A 22,973-nucleotide genomic window follows, 5' to 3' on the forward strand; every position below is an offset into this window, starting at 1 on the left:
TCTTAACCAGTTTCCTCTCATCGTCGACAACCAGATAACATGGTTACCAAATGACTGGCTGCTTTGCTTTATAAGAAATCCAGATATAAAGTCCTCACTAATGCTCATGATAAAATGGTGCCGTTTTCTTCTCCTCTGTCTGTGTCTCGTACAGGAAGGCATGTGGACACTTCACTCGCATCATGGTAATGCCATATGGCTCGCAAAACAAACAAACACACTACCGGTACTTCATCATTATTATTAGAACTCTAAATGTCAATCTACTGTATAGCACCGGAGTTTCGGATCTATGGCGTACTAGTGTTGATTTCATTGACGAAATTGACAACATTTACCTTTTTTCACTGACGAAAAACTAATACTAAATAATAAATAAAATAGAGAGCTTATTCTGCCCCCACCCTGTTGTCCCCATGCAGCCCTGCTTCGAAAACCCACCACCACTCCCCCACCCACCACCGTCATGAGTCATGACTGACTCTCAGTCTTAGTCTGACACACGCACGCACGCACACACACACACACACACACACACACACAAACACACCCATAGACACAGAGCAGACACGTGTGCGACTGTGCGTGTGCCCTTAAAAGGTAATAAGAAACTATTTATATATATATTTATTTTTCTGTTCAGCAGTTTTATCATAATGTACAGTGACTCTTATAGTAGATGGCACTGCATGGTTTTGTTTTCTTCTCCCGTAGATGTGCATGGTCTGGTGGGGGTGCTTTTCATCATGTTGACATAACATAGACACTAAGCACTTGATGGGATATCTCAGATGCAACATCACGGCCTAGGTTACACCTCAGCGTACGACGTGTGTAGCTTCTCAGTGTTTATACAAAACAGACGTTTGATACGGGCTTCAAGAGGCTCTAAGCAGGCTGATGACTGAGTGTCCTCTTTGCGTAGACCTGTCGTAGTGACACAAGATATTACATCAAACATCCGGTCATCAGCTCTTGCTGTGGTTCTCTGCTGGTTTCACACTAGGACTATAGACCGTGGGAAAAGTACTCAATTGTTTGAAAAGTAAAAGTACCAATACTGCAATTTAGAACTACTTTATTACAAGTGAAAGTACGGAATTGAAAATGTACTTGAGTAAAAGTACAAAAGTATTGGCATCAAACCGTACTTAAAGTACTAAAAGTAAAAGTATTCATATTGCAGAATTTCACAAGTTCAAAATGTGTAGAAAATCTATTGAAAATAGCCGATCTACAAGCTTGCATTGAGAGCTTGTAGATTGGCTATTTTCAAATGGCCGAAATGTATGTTCAGGTAAATTATTGCATTTACTTTATTGAGACTATACTTTTAGTCTCCTTTGACGTGGTGACCTCCTACTTTAGGAGTGGGTCTGTAAATATAAATTCTCATTTATGGGAAGCTGAAGGAAAATTCTGCCCCTCTTGTCAGGATGGAATATGAAATGAATTATCAATGAATCATCAATGAATCATAATTAACTGTAACAAGTAATACCTTTACTCACTGATTTCTCCTTTTGATTAGAAGAATATCCGTTGCACAGGCACAAATGCACATGCACGAATACAGACCCGTGCGCACGTGCACACACACACATACACCTCAAACAGTACAGGGAAGGTCTCAATTGTTTACAAAAAAACCCTGCCCATTGCTGCTGTAAACATCAGCCATAATGAGTTTTTAACTTATTCTTTCACCGCCATTGCCGTAGGTCAATTGAAGCCTATTTTTTATACCACTCTTACCGCCATTGCTGTTGATTAATGGCAATTGCGCTTTTAGAGTGTGTGTGTGTGTGTGTGTGTGTGTGTGTGTGTGTGTGTGTGTGTGTGTGTGTGTGTGTGTGTGTGTGTGGCGTGTGTGTGTTGTTATGGTTGATGAAGAATACAGGGAAGTGTCTGTATTAGAGATGGCCTAATTGACCTTTGACCACAGCCTAGAGGAAGCCTTCATGACTAAGGTAATAAAATACCAACTACCATCTCAGAGCTGGGCTATAGTTGCAGACTATTTGTTTTTATATTTGGCAGCCTAGGGCATACGATTATTGTGTCTCTGCTATAATCGTCAGCCGTCATATATGATATATATATAAAGTAAGTATGTGTGTGTGTGTGTGTGTGTGTGTGTGTGTGTGTGTGTGTGTGTGTGTGTGTGTGTGTGTGTGTGTGTGTGTGTGTGTGTGTGTGTGTGTGTGTGTGTGTGTGTGTGTGTGTGTGTGCGTGCGTGCGTGCGTGCGTGTGTGTGTGTGTGTGTGTCTGCGTGGGGGGTTGTTGAGGGTTCCCTGAGCCCTCGATGTTTGCTATTTGTCTTCCTTCCTGTTTTGTCTTCTCACACTTCCTGTCAACTGACTCAGCTCAAGTGTCTTGCTCTCGTAATCATCCACGCACGCACGCATGCACGCACACACACACACACACACACACACACACACACACACACACACACACACAGACAGACAGACACACACCTTTATGCATTCTAGTGATCTGTTTCATATTGTGGCACCTTCTATTTGTTATGTGTAGACCTTAAAATGAAATAGAACACTATACTGTAATAATGATCCATGCTTAACGAACAGCATGAGAGAGAGAGAGAGAGAGAGAGAGAGAGAGAGAGAAATGTAGATGTAGACGGGTATACTTTTAGTTAAGTTTAGTTTGGTTTAGTTACTGTAGTATAACATAACATTGAATATAAAGAGAGGAGAGGCAAGATAAAAAAGGTGAAAAAGGACAGTTGATAAAGAGGGAATGAGGGAGAGAATGCGACCAACCGGGAGATTATCGTGAGAAGTGAAAAAAGATGAAGCATTAATACAAACATGAGAGAGAGAGAGAGAGAGAGAGAGAAGAGAGAAGAGAGCCATGTGGGGGGGGGGGGGGGGGGGGCAGAGAGAGAGAGAGTGAAAGATAGATGGGAGGGTGATCCGTCACTGTTAGTTTCCTCAGGATGTGGTTACCACGACAACGAGAGACAGCGACAACATCGTTACCTTATGATCTCCTTCCACACCTGTGACTGCGTGTGTGTGCGCTCGTGTGTGAATTGTGAAGAAGTGATGTTTCACACCACAGAGAGAGAGAGTGTGTGTGTGTGTGTGTGTGTGTGTGTGTGTGTGTGTGTGTGTGTGTGTGTGTGTGTGTGTGTGTGTGTGTGTGTGTGTGTGTGTGTGTGTGTGTGTGTGTGTGTGTGTGTGTGTGTGTGTGTGTGTGTGCGCATGCCTGCCTGCGTGTGCGCGTGTGTGAGAGAGAGGGCGGGACTTTGAACAGACTGAACTTTTTAAAGTGGGAAATGGACAGAAAGCAATGTCAGAGGAGAGAACTCTAGAGAGAGCACGAAAGCAGAGAGAAAGGATGTTGAGTAGACTATGACTATTATATAGGACGGGCAGAAGATGTGAAACCAGAGGACAAATGAACACGGGACGAAATATAGACAACAAAGGAACTGGTAAAACAAAAATCTGAATTTTGTGCGTAAGAATAATGTATTCATCTTGTTTTTTCTCTTCCTCCTCTCGCTCACACTCTCTTTCTCTGACACAGACATTGCCCTAATTACAACAGTGTGGTAATCGAAAGAGAACGCTAGCATTGCACAACAGAAGGTCTATACGTGTCGTGTACTTCTTCAAGTTGGCGTCTTGCGCATGGCTTATGTGACATGGCTTACTTTTGTACAAAATATCTGTCTTTGGGCTCCCCCGTTGCCCGGGTCAGCACATAAATATGGCTGTATTCCTTTCTGCAGCTGGCCTGGGATCAGATCCCACCTGCGTCCGACCTGAGGCTCTTTGCTGCGTGTCATCCGCTCTCTCAATTCAATTAGTCCGGCAGTCGAGGTGGACAGGTGGGAAATTAGTGTTTTCTATTGGCCTAAAGTATTGTCTATATATATATTCATGTATCCACTTGCTGACCGGCTGTCGGTATTGGGCAATTTTTTTAATACAGGTTTCTTGTGACCCTACCATTAACATCCTATGACAGGCAAAAATGTCAAACTTTCCATTTGCTTTAAGTAGCATGTACACTCCTTGGGCTAAAAACAGCTATAGCCACTTGCCCAAATGTGCTCACCTCATCACATTAGTCATGACGTCTATGGCCGTTTTTAGCTAAGGAGTGTTTTTTGTGCAAAACTAATGCTTGGAATGGATTCAGAATCATGAAACCCCCCTAGTTTGCCATGTCAAATGTGCTACTTAAAGCATAAGGAAAGTTTGACATTTTTGTCAATTTTGCCTGCCATAGGATGTTAATGAAACAAATAATTGCCCAATACGAACAGCCGGTCAGCAAGTGGATTCATGAATGTATGTAGCCTATATAGACAATGTTTTAGGCCAATAAAAAAGACTATAGCTTATACCAAAGTTCCCACTAAAATGAGACTTTATTGGCATGAGAAAACAAACATACATTGCCAATGCAAAAAGTGGAACAATACAAACTAAACAAAATAATGTATGTACAATTAAAAGGGAATTAAGCACTGTGTAAACAGAGCTGTGTTACATTGCAACTGAGAGAAATCTATCTTACAATTAAAAACCATGAGATGTGTACATTTGCTGTCTGAAATAGTTAATCTACAGATAGGAAAGGTTAGCTTTGGATAATCTTTTGAAACAAATGGCAGCAATACAGTATTTCAATGTTTTGCATTAACTTGTCCAAAAAGCCAAATTAAACCAAAAAATCTATAAATACATACTCTCTTTCCCTCACACAGGTGAATCATGGAAGATCACTCATCCATCCATCCTTACTCCAACCATCAGCACCTGCACCGCCCTTCTCTCCGTGTGACAATCCCCAACTACCCGAGTCCTGAGCTGGGATACTTTTCCTCCCAACCTCCCCTTGAGCCCCTGGAGCAGTACGGAAGTATACGGGTGGTGTCGTCTGGCTCAATCTCCACTCCAAACATTTTCCCAGGCGTGAGCGGGCAGAGCAGCGCGGACAGCGTAGGGTACGTGAGTGTGAGTGGCAACGGCCCCGATGGAGGAAGTGTAGGAAGTCATTTTGACGCGGACGGTGGGTTGAAGAGCCATTTTAACAACAGCTGGTACGGCGGCTATAACAAGGGTCAGTCTTGGGACGAGGGGGAGTCCAGTCGCAAAAGTCCAGTCGAGGACTTTTATCAAACGGGTAACAAAAATGACCTCCATTACTTCAGGAGCTGCGAGGACGTACGAGATGGCGTCTACGATTTTGCCACGGTCAAGGTTGAGGCGGATTACGACGACTTTAGCTGCAAGGCTAAAGACAAGTCGGTGTACTGCAGAGAGGCTAATAGGAGCCACTATTCTAAACACCGGGGTTCTACCTTTGCATTTAGCGACGCTAAGTCAACCGAGAGTCATTTAGGAGGGGGAGAGGAGGAGTTTGGATCCGGCTGGAGTCGCGGCTACGATCCGTCTCAGCAGGCCGAGTTGAAGCCTCATGGGAGCTGGTTGACTCCGTTCCCGTCACCGAGTCAGGCGGACCGATGCAGAGCCGGGGCGGACTCTCAGGCGCCCGCAGCGGCCTCTGCCACGTGTCAACCGCCGCACACCCAGAAGCTGGACTCGTTCTCCGAGGCGTTTCTCTCCCAGCGCAAGAGAGGAGGATTCCCCCTGATCAGCGATCCTATGGGCCACATGTGGAGGTTTTGGCTGGGAAAGGGAGAAGAAGGTGGTCCCGGACTGATCACGTCGTCAAGCCACGCCAGCTGTGTTTTGGACACGCCGTTTGACTCGCGCCATCCTCCCTCAAGCTCTCCCTCTCTCCCTTCTCTGTCCCCTCCTCCCCCCGCCTCGTACCATATGCCCTCAGTTCTTAGCCCCCCTCCCACACCACTGCCTCCCCTCTCCCTCTCCCCTTCCAACGTGGACTCATTTGAGGGAGTGGGATACTCGGCGTTGAAGGGGTTAGGACCACTTGGTATGCTCCAGTTTTTCCCCGCACACGTACAGTCCCTGCCATCTGGCCACCCCTCTGGAGCGATATGGAAGCTTCCGCTGCAGTCTCACTGCTTGCCACAGCAGACAGGAGATTCCGAGAGCATCGGCGAGGGCCACCTGAGATCCTCCCATTTCGGTGAATATGGGAACCTGACGGGTATAAGGCAGTGTGCGTGCGTGCGTGCGTGCGTGCATGTGGCCTCTTTTTTTTTCAGCTGTTGCATGGAATGGGTTGCCCCCAGACAGATTGGATCTACTTCTACTTTTAAGTCCTCCCTAAATAGTGTTTTAAATACTACGTCGTCATGATGTTAGAACTTTACTGTACAATGTTATACACATGGGACACATAGCAACTAGCAAATGTTACAAAAACACTCATCTTAGCCAGTGTTGATTTCGTCGACTAGAACTAAGACGAAAATTGTTCGCCGACTACCTTTTTTCACTGACTAAAACTAAATGGAAACTAAATGAAAACTAAGCCATGATGACTAAAACTATGACTAATTATAGTGACAATTTTGTCAACAAATAAAAACTAGACTAAAATGTTAGGGAGGGACTAGTGGGCTAGAGATCCAGTTTTATGCTAAGTTGCATGCTGAAAATAGCAGATCTACAAGTTCTAAGCTTGTAGATCTACTATTTTCAGCATGCAACCAAAGTGTCTGCCATTACAACGACATCAAGGCACATCAAAACACATTTTAGTCGACTAAATCAACTGTAGATTTCATCGACTAAAATCTTATGACACTTATGACACTAACACTAGAACATTGCAGGTGACCAAAATGTGACTAAAACTAAATGAAAACTATATTCAAGAGACTATGACTAAAACTAAAATTAAATTTTGCTGCCAAAAACAAAAAAAACTTAGCCCATATCCCCATCTCAACACAACACAGTGAGTGGTCCCCAGGTTCATTCTAAGTCAGGGTGGTGGTCCCTCATTCACAATCAGTTGAAAAGCCCTGTCATAGACGACATCACAGGCTACAGTAGTGGCGTGCAGAGACATTTAGAGGGGCAGGTGCTCAAGTGAAAAAGGGCACCTTGTGCAGCACGTGGAACCGGCCAGTTGCCTTAATAGTGTGAGATTTATAGATTTTGGGGCATAAATAATATATTAGAAGCTTTTTTAAATCAAGAATTGATCAATGTCACCAGGTCCACATACTGTACAAAAAAAGGGAACATTGCTGTCCAGAGGGCAAGGGCAGGTGGTGCTCTAGCACCCCCTAGTGTCTATCTGTGCACACCACTGGATGGCAATGCCACTCCCCATGTGGATCCCGAGGCGTTCTCATCTTATTTAATTTCTTCCCGGTATCTCTTTCTCCGTCAGCCAATCACAACAACAGTCCCCAGACCCCAGAGGCACCGTTTTTCACCTCCTCATCCTCGCCTTCATCAACCCGTCCGTCCCCCGATGCTTCCCAAATCCTGTCCCACCTCTCCGGTCGACGCTACGAGGCAGGGAAGAGGCTCACTCCTTATGTGGCATTGCACAAAGTGCAGAATGGATCTCTCGGCCGATCACATCAGGTATAAGCAAGATTTGGCATTTGGGGATAAATGATAACAATGTTATTTGCATGGATTTGCAGTTAAACTAATTTGTTTGGCACTGGCTTCTTTTTAGCTGGAGACACAGTTTGAGCAAACTGAATTGCATGTAAAACATGAAATGAAACGGACAGATTCCCCGAAACGCAGAGGTGGAGCTTCTTTTCCATCCACCAGCTGTCTAAAAAGCCAGAAAGACGTCGGGCGTCGGCTTCCTTTGGCCGCGCCTGTCGGCTCAAATGTGCCCACGGTGTTACTGAGACAACATGTAGTCCAGGAAGTAAGTGAGCCCACGGTGTTACTGAGACAACATGTAGTCCAGGAAGTAAGTGAGCCCAGTGTCCATGACATCAGAAACACTGGGCTCCCTTCTAAAATCTAAAATATCTAAAACCAGATGTATATTGCGTGTTAATATAAAGGTTGTAGAACGGAGGACTCAGATTGTGGTGATTTTTTGGAGTAGTCAAACTTCCTACATTGCAATGCTTATATAACAGAAAGAAAAAAACAAACCCAAATGGAAAAAGGTTAATAAAAATGTCGTCAAGTGGTTAAAAAATCCTCCAAGTCCTCCAAATCTGATAGGTCAGCTATATCAGCTGGTGAAGGATCAGTCCAAATCACCAGATTCGGAGCACAACCCTGAATCTGGCTTAAGAAGGAACAAAAAAAGTAGTCTCAAATACTTGTCAAGTGGCAGAGCTGTCTAAAATCTAACCTGTCTGCTATCCTCTGACATAATGTGACCCTGCAGATCTACACTGGAACTCCATTTCCCAGCGTGCTTCACTCCAGCAGGGGCTTCAGGAAGGCCCACTACATCCCGCGTCCGATCCTCAACCCAAAGCGCAGAGGCACAGGCCTCTATGCCTCCCTTTCATCCTTCCATGTTGAAGAAGAACAGACAGCAAGCAGCGGAGAGGAAGGGAAGGGCTGTGAACTCTTACCGTAAGTATAGGCATGCCATGTAGTCATGACAATACTAATAACTAATAACTAAGCACATGAGTGGAAAAAAGAAACGCAAAAAAGAAAACAGAGAGGGGATTTTTGCTTAACCACATGAACCCTATGTACTTCGTCAAGTGACAAAATATCTGCTCTACAAGCTCACAAAGCATCAGATGCATGAGCTTGTAGATCTTCTATTGTCACTATTCTTGGAACATTATAATACAACAACAATGCAATTATTTTAAAAGTTTGTGGTGGTGTTTTTTTGTTGTTCATCCTTTCTGCTCAGTCTTATGCTAATAGCTGATTGATTGATTGATTGATTGATTGATTGATTGATTGATTGATTGATTGTACAGTCAAACACTTCCGTCCTTGCGGTCTTGTTTCCATTTAGGCCCTAAATTCAAATGATAACTTAAAACCCATTCTGGGCAGGAACCCCTTTTGATGTTTTAAGCATTATGTTATACTTTAGCTATTGATAAATAGCAGATCTACAAGCTCGAGCGGCACTGTCACGTTTGGCCAATTGGTTGTAAATGACCTGGCAAAAAACTGCCTAACAATCAAAGGCAAACCAAATATGACCCAAATGGAAAATATTACATTATAATACGCCCAGTCGATAAAGGCGGAGCAGTGGTGGTCAATATAACCTAGGCATCAATAGCCAACTCTCCCTTATCCTCTAACCCCACTATGAATGTTAAAGCTGAGATCGATGCCTTCCTCGATGCGTCTCACAAGAGAGGCTTCATTACAGACAAGGAAAATGCATTTTTGGTTAAAGATCACCCAGTGTGCCCAGTCATCTATGGTGTTCCCAAAATTCATAAAACCCTGGTGAACCCACCCCTCCGCCCTATAGAGTCGTCCATAGGCAGCTTAACCGAGCCCCTGTCTCAATATGTTGACTATTTTTTAAGAAACCATGTACAAAATCTACCTTCTTACCTTGGCGACACGACTGATGTTCTTAATTTAATTCATAACTTGAAGTGTGAACATGACGATGTGGTTTACATTTGATGTGCAGAGCCTATACACATAAATGCCGGCCTAGAAGGTATTTCTCACTATCTAAGTACACGCCCGGCACACACATTGCCCCCCCCTCAGCCTTTTTGACTGATCTAGCTGAGATCATTCTTTCTAACATTTTTTTCAAATTCTCTGGCACCTACCTACAATGTCAAGGGACTGCCATGGGCAGTGCATTTGCCCCTTCATATGTCTGTCTAGTCATGGGTTTTTGGGAAGAACGGTTTATCTATAACCCTGTTAACAACATTTTCCTTCCTAAATTACACTGTAATTGATGATGTGGCTTTAATATGGAAAGGTACCACCAATGAGCTGCATTTGTTCCTTCAATAAGTACTTAACTTTCACCATGGAGTTTGATAACGACAGAATTAACTTTTTAGACTTGACAATATTCAAGAGCGCAGATGGCTTATTTAACACCACCATCTACCGGAAACCGCTCAGCAGGAACACCCTACTTAGAGCGGATAGCAACCACTCAAAACAGCTCATCCCTAAAGGCCAATACTTACGCCTCAGACGTAACTGTAGCTCCACTACGGACTTTATATCAAAAGCTACTGACCTCACTAATCGCTTTAGAGATAGAGGCTATATTATAACCAAGAAAACTTGGATACAGCCTATAACAGTGCGCTTCACACTGACAGAACATCCCTCCTTACAAAAAAGAAAAAGCAGACACCAACACGACTCTGTTTCTCCACACCTTTCACACCAGCGGCAGGGGTAATTAAAAATACAATCCTTAAACACTGGCACATCCTGAAAAGTGATCCCAAACTTGCAAGCATATGTACTGACACACCTTTCTTTTCTTTCAGACGCTCCAGAAGCCTCAGAGACCGTCTAGTCCACTCGGACATGAATGCCCCCCCTCCCTCGACATGGCTCTCAAACCCCCCCCAAGGCTTTTATAAATGCGGTAACTGCGCACAATGCTCCAATTCCTTTAATTCTAATTTCTTTACCCATCCACGCACAGGTAAAAAACACAAAATATCATCCTTTATTAACTGCAACTCAACACATGTAATATATATGCTCAAGTGTCCATGTGGACTAGCATACATAGGCCAAACCAAAACACAACTAAAATTAAGAATTGGAGAACACAAAACCGCCATTCGAACCGAAAACCTTGAATATGCCATGGCCAGGCATTACAAAGAGGCTAACCATGGGTCCCCAGCTTCCCTTAAATTTTGGGGAATAGAAAGAATCACAGCCCTGCCACAGGGAGGTGATATAATCAACAAATTGCTCCGCAGAGAAGCACAGTGGATACACACACTTGACACTTTAGAACCCAATGGCCTCAATGAAGAACTGAGCCTTTCATGTTTTTTAAAGACATGCCCCTTTTCAGACGGTCCCTGAGGTTTTCATCTTTTTGCTCTGAGAGTGTTTTATTGTCTTGTTTTTGATGTACCTCTGTATTTTACTTTTTCTATATATTTGGCCACAAGGCCCTTAATTATGTATGTGCACTGTTCCTAAATATTGGTTTTTAATTTAGTTGGCTTTACTTTATTATTTATTTTACTGTTCAACGGCGATTTTTCCCTCTTAACTGTTGACTGCTGGTATTAACTGGTTATTACATGTATCATTGTATCTTGTCATTGTCATTGGCTCATTGATAGCCCAGCCTGTATTTAAGACATGCCCAAATGCTACCACCCTATGACTCTGATGAAGACCGCAAGGTCGAAACGTTTTTTGTATACTTAGCACATAAATAAAAGGCTCTAAATGTCCGTGCTGCTCCAGTCTCTTCTCATTATGCAACTCATGATGTCCTTGTACCTGTGAAGCACCGGATCAGCCGTTTCAGGTTGAGGCGCGTTGGTAGACTCCCTTTGTACCTGTTTTAGAAGGCATTTGTAGAATTGTCCTCAGGTCTAAATTGGTTAATAACTAACTCTCTCTCTCTCTCTCTCTCTCTCTCTCTCTCTCTCTCTCTCTCTCTCTCTCTCAGGTGCATCAACATTGGTCCTGACTTTCAGGCAGACATCCCTCCACATGCCCTGAAGTGGGAGGAGTCACGGGCCATGTCACCAATCAAGGCGTCGCCCAGGGAACGGTTGCTGTGGAAACCGCGGGAGCAGCTGGAGCGGGGTAACAGTAACACCTCACAACTTCAAGGTGACAGAACAAAAAATACTAACAATAAAATACTCAAATGCATCTGATAGCAAAGCTCTAACACATAAGCGGATTGCATAGTAATGATAAGATTTATATCTGTAGTAGCCTACATGTCATACATTGAAAGAATGATTTTGTGACACATTTCATGAATTATTAAATGTGTGTGTGTGTGTGTGTGTGTGTGTGTGTGTGTGTGTGTGTGTGTGTGTGTGTGTGTGTGTGTGTGTGTGTGTGTGTGTGTGTGTGTGTGTGTGTGTGTGTGTGTGTGTGTGTGTGTGTGTGTGTGCGTGTGCGTGCGTGCGTGCGTGCGCCTGCGTGCGTGCATGGTGTGTAGTGGAGAGCCTGTTGTCAATGTGTAGTTCCAGCTGCCTACCAGGAGGGGGCAGTAACATAGAGCTGGCTCTGCACTGTCTACATCACTGTCAGGGAGACACAATGGTAACGTTTATTCCATGGACATAAATATGTAGACGCCTCATTGGTCACTGGTCCGTATATAGACGCCTCATTGGCCACTGGTGTAAAGAACACCCTCGAGTGTAATATTACAATTATACAACAGTTACCCTTAAAACTAAGATCATCGCTGAAGAATAATAATTTTTCAATGACAGATGTAGCCACTACGACCACAAGTGTCCCAATAAACTATATAGCTAGTCTAGCCACAGAGTCTGCTGCGCTCTGAAAGAAAAGCCACGGCTGAATTATTTTGTTTTGATTAGCCGTTCCAATATCGTGGTTAAAGCACGGCTAGCTTCCTCAAAACGAGCTGTTGTGTAATATGAAATTAAATACTGTATGGCGATGCAGTGGTCGAATGAGGTATCTACAGTACATTTATGATTTATTCTGACTTTCATGGTCATTCAGTCAGTCAGTCAGTCAGTGACTCAGTCAGTCAGTCAGTCACTCACTCACTCACTCACTCACTCACTCACTCACTCACTCAATCACTACTTGGTTGACATGGTGTCCCCCAGGTGTCCATACTTTGTCCCCTCCTTTTTTCTCCTCTACAGCAAATCTTCACTGAAAGTAGCAGATCTCTAGTCAAGCTCACAATCACATTGCGATCAGCTATTTTCGCCCCCAGGATATGGACATTATGATTCAAGTGGTTATAAAGCCCTGTTGAATTGAACACACATGCCACACTCGAAACCGAGTGCGCGCTACGAGCTTGTAGTTCTGCTATTTCTGAAAAATCTTGAAAATGTGGCGCAGATCTTTGAATATAATATATTCTTTCAGAGCGAACGTTTTTAACTCATATCTTTGCTTCTGGGGGGGGGGGGGGGGGGGGGGTCTGGAACAACACATTTTCAGATGGGGGTTTGGCGGACAATTACATATAATTTCTGGGGTCCTTGACATGAAATAGTTTGAGAACCACTGATATAGAAGCATATGGTTTTTCAGAAAACTGTCAGATTTTGTAGAAAATGGTCTCGGTAAAGTATAATTAAATCAATCAATGCCTCACTCCACCCTTCCATGCTTTCATGTGTCTGTCTTGCAGGCTACGTTGGAGATGCTCCTCTTCTCTCAGCCTGCACCCACAGAGGACTATCACTATTCTGGTAATGTTTGAACATTAACCCATTTTGGGCGGGAACCCCTTTTGGTGTTTTAAGGATTATGTTATACTTTAGCCATTGAAAAATAGCAGATCTACAAGCTCAAAGCGTGGCACTCGGTGCCGCGCTATGAGCTTGTAGCTATTTTTGAAAAATCGTGAAAATGTGGCGCAAATCTTTGAATATATTATTCTCTCAGAGCGAACGTTTTTAACTCAACTCTTTGCTTCTGGAGGGTCCCATGGAACAACATATTTTCAGATGGGGGTCGGCGGCCAATTACATATATTTTTGGGGGTCCTTGACATGAAAATGTTTGAGAACCACTGACATAGAAACATATTGTTTTCAGAACATTTTGAGAAGAGTCTTTTAGAATCATCTCAGGTCTAAATGGGTAATGTGATTCTGTAGTCAAGTAGATGGTAAGGTAAGGTGAGGTCATTTTATTTATAAAGCGCCTTTCAAAACAATCGTTAAAAGGTGCTGTACAATAAAATAAAATAATAGAATAAAACAAGAACACACGGTCGACAGTAAAACAGCAATAACAATAAGAAACAAAGCAACAAAAGCAATACATACATCTTGATGATGTCATGAAACAGAATGGGGGGACTTTTTATTACAGCTCTAAGGTATATTAATGACATGGTAAAATGTTGAAAATGAGTGGAATGCGCCTTTAACAATCTACCGAGTGCTTCTCAGTTTAGGCTTTTTCCCCTGATGCATGTTTTCCCATTGACATACAGGGTATAAAGGGAATGGAGAGCAAGGACATTGCAAGTTTCCATCATAGTTCATGTGTGATTAATCCATTATGGTCGAGGGTTGTTCTGGGATGCCCCCATTTTACGTCTGAGCCTCTCTGAAGCTGTCGTAGGTCTAATCCACCAAAACATCTGTCATGGGTGGTGCTCATTTAGCTAATGATGATGACATACCTGGTTTATCACACAGATTAACCTCTGTTAATCTGTGTGGAGCAGGGGCAGCATAATTGCAGCATAATTCATGAGGGAACATCGGGAGCCCCCATCCACCATACACACTTTGACGTCTAAGCCAGGTATTATGGGTTTTCTGGCTCAAACAAGTGCTCTGATTTTCCTGTGGAGTGTGACGTAACAGCCAGCAAATCCCATGTATGACAATGGGATTTGACAGCAGATGTCACTGTTTTCACAGTTTTGCCTGTTTTCATTGCAGCTCAAAAGGCTTCACAGACACAGAGAAAATCCTAGACCACAGAAAATCCACTGAATGTTCAAAGTTCAGGTTTTTTGGGTGTAATTGAGGTCATAAAACCTAAAAGAAAAACGAAAAATAATTATAATTATTGTCATGAAACCTTTAAATGAACATTGATTTTATAATATCAATTTGGGGTACCAGAGATAGAAATGCCATTAAATGGGGGTCCGTAGCCTAATGCATGTCAAACTGGGGGTTCTTGAAATTAAACAGGTTGAGAATCACTGCTTCTCTTATGGGGGTCCCTGGGCATATCTTTTCAAATGGGGGTCCGTGGGCTAATTAGTGTCCGTCTCATGCAGGACTGAATGTCTGTTGTTGATTTAACGCATAGAACCAATGCAACTGCATTCATGGTCAAAATGGAAAGAAAAGGAGGGCTTCGAGTCATACTTTAACTGACACATATACAAAGTGTGTTGAATGTAGAACAAGGGAAAGCACAGGTAACAAAAATAACATATCAGAATCAGAATCAGAATCATTTTATTTGTCATTTTCCTATGTACTTGCATACAAAAGAACATGAAATATCGTTTCCCCTCAGTTATTGGCAGTGCAACATAAAACATAGAGCCTATTTAAAAACACAAGCTAAAAACTAAAACCAAACATGAACAAACATTTAAAAAGAGCCCCAGTATGTATGATGACGTGCAATTCATATGGACAAGTTAAAAGTTACCAACACCACGCACAACTATAAATAAATAAAGTGGCATGGTGCTATCCTTAAAAACAGAACGTTACCAGCACTGTTTTTTTTAAAGTGCTGTTGTGCATCCAAAGTGCATTTTTTTTGTCCAGTTCAGTCCAACGCTTCATTCAGTTTTGCCGGGGGAGGGGGGGAGGGGGGTAGGGGGCGCAGTTCGTTTATGAATATTTTAGTCATCTGTGAATGAATGTCATTATTTGTATCAGCAAGGGAAATATATAATATATAATACCTTTCCCACTGTAAGTTATAATGGTAGGCATTGTATTCCAGGTAGTTCAGTACAGTTATGTGACTGTGCAGCTTTGGCTAGTAGTAGCATTGTATTTCTCCCTGTCTTTGTCTCTCTTTCAATGTCTCTGTTTGGCCCTCCCTCCTGCCCCTCTCTCTTCTCTGCCTTCAGTACCTGTAAGTGCAGGTGGCTGTGTTGGTCTGCCAGAGAGCAGCCATAGTTTGCACAGAGCTCTCTCTGTTGTTCCCAATTACTTCTTCTTACATGGTGGGAGTAGGGAGTTGTCCCCATAGAATTCAAGCCAAGACGAGTCAGACCTGTTTCTTTTACAACATTAACAAGAGCAGAGCACACTCGAGCCACACAGGTGTAATTCATTACTAGTGTGGCAATTATACACAGATCAAACTATATGGTTTCTCTCTCTCTTTCTTCCCCCCCCCCCCCCTCTCTCTCTCTCTCTGCCGCTCGCTCTCTCTCTCTCTCTCTCTCTCTCTCCTCTCTCTTTTTCTAGCTGTCGCTCTCTCTCTCTGTGTTGAATGACAACAGATAATCAATACAACCACAGTGATTGTATTGATTATCTGTTGATGTGGTGATTGAATCACTACATTGAATTACAAATTGGTGACACACGACTCCAACGCCTCTATATCTCTGTGTTTGCTGTTTGCTCTCAGGTGATGTCTGGTCAGAGAGGTCACACATTTTGGCATGTCACTTATGTACTTTAGATACACTTTATTTTGTTTATTCTGTGTACGTGCGTTTTCAAGAAACACTGGTCTACCTTTCATACTTTGGGCACGATGGGAGGTATAGTGTATGTGTTTTTGTTCTGCCTGATTTAGAAGATGCTGTTGACATAACTTGTTCTATATGGGGAGCCCAAGATATGTCTGTGGGTGACTTTGTCCACGTGTTTAAATTTGGCTGGCTTATTTTTATTTCACAGCTACACCCAGATGTTACACTGCAGGCAGCAACCTGCTGTACTATACTATATATTTTAGCTATAGTAGTTCCCACAACCTACCCTTATATGAGGGTGGCAGACCAGTATGTGCGGTGTACATTTCAGTTGGAAGGGTTATGACTGGGGATCTGATGCTTTATAATGTCCTATGATTATTGTTATGAAGCAGTATTTATGCATTATTGAGGGGCGCTAGCCCCTCCTATGTACAGGTTTAATGTTTGTTGTTTGTTTTAAAAACGCCATTGACAATGAAGGGAAAATGTACGTCATATTGTCCCTCATTACGTCATATTGTCTCTTTATTGTTAATGCCGTTTAATGTTTGTGTTTGCACCATTTGTTTTACATCACCATTACATCACCTAATCAACATGAGTTATACTTTAATATATTAGCGCCCCTCACTTCACACAGGTGTGATTATTATAACTATAATTATACAGTGATATTAGCAGATTACAATGGATTATATGTATGTTTATAATGCATGATAGACATGGGATGCATAGCAAGTGTTACAGTTAGGAATTGCAACTTTAGAATGTTCCTGTTTTCCCTTTCCTCTCATCTTTGGCACTATCTTTCTCTCTCTCTTTCAAATCGTTAATGTCTGCCCCCCTCTTTCTCTCCTCCCTCATTCATTCTCTCCTTGTTTTGTCTCCCTGTCTCTAGGTAGTGACCTTTGGACAGACAGTGAGAAGGATCTCTTCAACACTGCCCTTGTGTGTTACGGCAAAGACTTCTCTCTCATACAGAACACGGTACTATCCTCGCTGCTATAACCAATTAAGAGAACATCCTCGTTCGTATTCATTTGGCTCATAAATATTTGTCGTGACACTGAAACACAACAGTGTTCCAATCTCAATTCATACACAACCTATACAGTAGCGATTAGATTTTTCAACAACAACAAATTATAAAGAAATAATAATGCTAACTACTTACAATAAAAGTGAGTCTCACACAAACTTTGTGTAAGATATATTGGTTTCTGGCATCTTGGTGACCATAAACCTGGGTACCAGCAGCACTTCAGCACACCACTAGATGGCACCATACATAACCATGACTACATCTTCCATCCAGGCCTCTGTGTTCAGGGAAGCAACAATGCTGATTAGTGTGTGTCTGTCTGTGTGTGTGTGTGTGTGTGTGTGTGTGTGCGTACGTGCATGTGTGCATGCATGCGTGCATGTGTGTTACAGGTGAGGACAAAGAGTGCACGTCAGTGTGTTGAGCTCTACTTCCTGCAAAAAAAACGCCCCAAGAAGCAGCGGAAACGGAAAGACAAGGTGGAGGAGGACAGAAATGGAGAAGGGACGGAGCAGCAGGCGAGGGTAAGACAGGACGTGATCGGGTGTCGAGGTGTGCCTGTCTCACTGTTTCACAGCACAGGGACCTCCAAGTTGAAACGTCAAAAAGTATTTCACTCTCCAAGCCGACCACTGTTCTCCTAGTACAGACTGCAGACATTAACGTTTAGTAGTACCAACATTGCTCTTGGTTTCTGTCCATTCCTGTTTTCACATTTCTCTCTCTGTCTCTCTATTTTCCTCTCACTCTCATATACAGCAGTGGTTCCCCAAAGACTTATGGGTCTGTAACTCTGAGAGTGGACAAATGGAACCAAATTCCGGGTCCATTTGGCTCCATTTGTACACTCTCTATTCTCTAAATAGGGGTCCGTAGATGAATGGATGTCAAACTGGGGGTCCTAGAATTTAAATGGGTTGAGAATCACTGCTAGAGCCGTAAAAATCTTCTCTCATGGGGTTCCTTGGCATATCTTTTCGTTTGTCCTTGACATAAAAATAAGTTTGGGAACCACTCACATACAGTATATATACCTGCAAGAACTGAACTTTATATACCATGTTATCTCTATCACGCAGCTGGCACGCCTTAACTACATAAAACCTCGTGTCCGGATAATGTGCATGTCATAATAGGTGAACATTGCCCCTGGTTGGATACGACATGGATGCAAACGACAAATACCCAGGCGATTATCAATATTTATCACACATCACATCACATCACATCACATCACATCACATCACATCACATCACATCACATCACATCACATCACATCACAGTGGGACAAGCCTCACGCGAGCGTACGCACACACACACACACACACACACACACCAAGAAAATTACATGACATGTGCTTCGGGGTAGAGTGTTTGGAAAACAGCACATTGTGTGTTTATTATGGAGAACACTGAGCTCATGTTCCAGCTTAGATACCTGAAGGAACATTCCGGTAACATGCCATCCCAAAGAGGAACCGAGGGGCAGGGTATGGAGTAAGTGTCAGAGTTTGAAAGCGCTCGTTATCAGTAAAGCAACCTCCTGCTGCCTCCTGCATTATGTGCAAATTCAAAACAGGTGGTACGCATTGGCCGTTGAGTGATAGTCAACGAGCATTTCTAAACTATAAAACATTTATGGTAAAAAATGCACGGAAGGAAGTAGCTCATAACGTGTCTACGGTGGGATTTTATTAAACAAACACTTTGCAGATAGAAAGAGGATAATTCAAGCTTTTCATGCAGCTGCAATGTTGGTGAGTTTGACGTCGTTTAATACAATCAGATAGGACTTTTCTGTTTGGATGTATGGTGTCAATGGGAAATTTAATCTAGTTACCACCTTGCTGGCAACATGGCTGCGGTGTGCATAAGGTCAATAGGGGCAGATGTCGCTTACACACACACGAGCACATAGGCCTACATTAAAGGTTGATTTGTCATTCTGTCGAGTCATGTTTCTGCTTAGGCTAGCACAGCTGTGTAGCAGCTGGGTCATGGTACGCGCACACACACACACACACACACACACACACACACACACACACACACACACACACACACACACACACACACACACTGGTAATGTTTTTGATGGCTTACTGTAGCCCCAAGCCTACCTTGAATTTAAATCTAATATTAACCCTAAGCCCAAAGGAATACTCATCGTGACTATTGCCAGGGGAAATTGAGAAATAAAAGTATCTGACGCACGCACACACACACACACGCGCACATGCGTGCACACCATAGACTGTAAAAAATATGGACAAAGCGTTCCCCGGGTCTAACATGAACGTAAAATGAAGCCTGTAATAATATGCTAATTCCTGATGTAAGTCGCCATCTTTCTAGATCCGTTTGGTACCAGCTGGCCATTGGCTGGCTCCGTTTTGGACCAGCTGGTCATTGGCTGCCCAGACAACGAGGCGGGACTTCCCCCCTTCTTCTCCGTTGGTTTTTAACGAGTGGGAGGAGAAGACTCTTGAGTGGGAGGGGAATCCCGATCATAGACTGTAACGGTAGCCACGCCCCTCAGAACATACGCGACTTTATGGTCATTTTTTTAATTAATGGGACCATAATTTTCCAAAAAGAATATTATGACATTAGAAATGAGACTTTAAACTAGTGACTGGAAGAAGAAAGTATTCATGACCATGTTTATTAAGCTAATACAGTCTAGGTGAAGTTGGGCCAAAATACATGGGCCTCTATGGAGCTATGGGGCTTTTTGGGTCCAGTCCAGCGCCACAACAGGCCATTATATGAACTACCGATTTCAAATGAGGCTTCACGAAATATCTGGCTGACTGCCCCCCTGGCGCACACACACACACACACACACACACACACACACACACACACACACACACACACACACACACACACACACACACACACACACACACACACACACACACAATTTAGGTTATTAGCTGGCTTATGATTCTTGGTTTCTCTATTTTTATGTATCAATGTATAATACGTATGTATTACCATGTGGTGTTCTTGCTTACTGTGAATCACTCTGGATTAAAGGACCACTTCACCACTTTTCAACCTATCTTCATATAAAGGTCCTCACTAATAATCTTGAAATAATTGTGCAATTTTCTTTCTACTCAGTCTGTGTCTCATAGGAGGGCTGTGGGCTGTTCAGAAACCGTCTTCCAGTGACATCATCGATGGGGAATACAAGCTAATAAAAACGGCAGGCTTTCTAGTCCTGAAAAGTTGCAATGCGAAAATGGAAGCCATCGTTCTCACGATGATGAAAATCTAAACATTTTTGTAAAAATAATCTTGTTTAAAAAATAATTTGCTTAATGATGATGTCACTGGAAGACGGTTTCTAAACTGCCCACAGCCGTCCTATGAGACACAGACTGAGTAGAAAAAAACCGTGCGATTTTTTTCATGATTATTAGTGACGACCTATTATATGAAGAAGATAGTGGTCCTTTAAGAGTGTCTGCTAAATGCCTAAATTGTAATGATTGCAGTTGTCCCTGTCTTACAGGTGGCACCCTTCCCTCAACAAATGAACAGCCAGCTTGGACTGGACAGGGCGTTTCCTGCACCCTTATTGGCCAGCTTCTTCCCCTGTAAACTGTGCGGCAAGTGAGTACAACCGATGAGATATGGGACGAACCTGCACCATACATGGGCGGTTGTGGCTTTAGTTCAATTGATGGTTGACATTTTGAATGTATTTGCTTCTCATCCTCCCTGCTGCTCGTATAGCCAGCCCATGTACCATTACAAGTTCCAAGCTTACTGTGTCTTTGTGTCTGTCTGTGTGTCTCTCTCTCTCTCTCTCTCTCTCTCTCTCTCTCTCTCTCTCTCTCTCTCTCTCTCTCTCTCTCTCTCTAGAATGTTCTATAAGATCAAGTCCCGTAATGCTCACATGAAGATCCACCGGCAGCCACAGGAGGACTGGAGCGAGAGGAGGCAGCAGCAGCATCAGCTTCTCACCCAGCACCTGGCCGGCCTCATGTCCCAGAACGTCCCTCCAAGCCTGGGCCACAGCGATCCACTCCAGCCCCAGGCCTCGTTGTCGGCCTACCCCGCCTGCTCAGCCTCGACTTCAGACAACAGCAACGGCTGCACCTCCGTATTGCACGGCGACGACCATCACGCCATGGTAACGTATGGCGGCGCCGTCAACGACCCCAACGCACACAGCGTGCAGAGCCCCGGTGACGTTGGTGGTGACTCAAACCAAGATGCCTCCTCCTCTGCCGTGTCCTTCCAGCAGTCGTGGGAGCTCGTGTGGAAACAGCCCTGACCCTGTGACAGTGTAAGCACACCTAAGATTCCATGCACGGACAAAAGAAGCTGTCTGCCGGCGTCTCTTCCGGGTTTTTAGACAGCTGGTGGATGGAAATGAAGCTCCAATTCTGCCGCGTCGGCCAGATTCCCGGGAAAAGCTTGCCCCAGCGGTATTCAGCCAGGTGGGTGGAGCTTCATTTCCATCCACCAGCTGTCTAAAAACCCGGAAGAGACGGGTTTTGGCCGTGCATGGAAGTTCAGGTGTGCCCAGGCTGTCTGCGTTCCAAAAGAAGGCTGACAGACAGTAAAGTTCTCCTCCGCTAATGGGGTTAGTTGGTTGGTTTTATCACTGCACAGTCACCATGCAGGTACCTTTTTCTTTAAGATTTGTTTTTGGCTTTTCTGCCTTTATTGATAGTATCAAGTGAAGAGTGACAGGAAAGAGGAAGAGAGAGAGAAGGGGAGAGACATGCAGCAAAGGTCGTCATGAACGGGACTTGAACACGTGACGCGCTGTCAGCCCAAAGCCTATATGTGGCATGTCCCTGGACCGCTAGGCCAGCAGGCGCCGACCACCAGGTACTTTTTAAAGGACATTTTATAAAGAGGACTTTTTTCTTTATTTTTCTTTTTTTATATATTTTTTTACCCTAAAGAGTTGCATTGTGTATTGAATACAACAGATATTTAATTGTTGCTCAGGTATTTGAATTGTTTTCATATTAAAAGTTATGACATAACCATATGATTATTGAGTTATCTGTCCTATATCATAACAACTGTCTCTCTTGTTCCCTCTGTCTCTGCTCATCCCTATTTCAGTTTTTTGTTCTCTGTATTATCCTCTCTATTTTTCACTTGATCTCAACCCTGCACACCCCCCCCCCCCCCCCTCCCCCCTTCTCTCTCTCTCGCACGCACTCACGCACGCACGCACGCACGCACACACAGGCTCAACATGTTGAAAGGTTTTGATACAGCACCATAATGGACCAATATTGACCTTGGTAGCTCAGCTCATCTCATCTCTGATTACCTCTGTCCAGAACTGACCTGTTGATTGGTAGAACTGTGTGTGTGTGTGTGTGTGTGTGTGTGTGTGTGTGTGTGTGTGTGTGTGTGTGTGTGTGTGTGTGTGTGTGTGTGTGTGTGTGTGTGTGTGTGTGTGTGTGTGTGTGTGTAAACTCACCTTCCATAGGTGGGAATATTACATCTTACAAATTTAGAGTGTATCCATTTTTTGTGTGATCCACATCTGACTTGAATGTTCCAGTCAATAGTATCCCTGAACGGTCTATTAGCTATAGATCAGTCTCCCCGCGACTCAAACATACAAAAATACATTATGAATGAATCCCTGACACTCTAGTTTAAAAATGCTGTGTGTTTGTGACACAATGCTGTGTGTTTGTGAGTATA

The 22,973-nt window shown here is 43.5% G+C and overlaps 1 protein-coding gene across 1 annotated transcript; it reads left to right on the forward strand.

The window, feature by feature from the left end:
* Positions 1-5,463: 5,463 nt before the first annotated feature.
* LOC310876000 (uncharacterized protein) lies at positions 5,464-21,600 on the forward strand (the record flags this gene model as incomplete). Its single annotated transcript, XM_083789448.1, has 11 exons — positions 5,464-5,469; positions 5,502-6,099; positions 7,318-7,517; positions 8,296-8,489; positions 11,527-11,693; positions 12,034-12,137; positions 13,222-13,282; positions 17,135-17,223; positions 17,671-17,802; positions 20,803-20,903; positions 21,156-21,600. The coding sequence occupies 11 exons, from the start codon at positions 5,464-5,466 to the stop codon at positions 21,568-21,570; spliced, it is 2,067 nt and encodes a 688-aa protein (XP_083645574.1). The 3' UTR covers positions 21,571-21,600.
* Between the last annotated feature and the right edge of the window lie 1,373 nt (positions 21,601-22,973).

Source organism: Protomyctophum parallelum (assembly GCF_964188405.1).
Source record: "Protomyctophum parallelum genome assembly, chromosome: 18".
In the NCBI taxonomy this organism is placed as follows: Eukaryota; Metazoa; Chordata; class Actinopteri; order Myctophiformes; family Myctophidae; genus Protomyctophum; species Protomyctophum parallelum.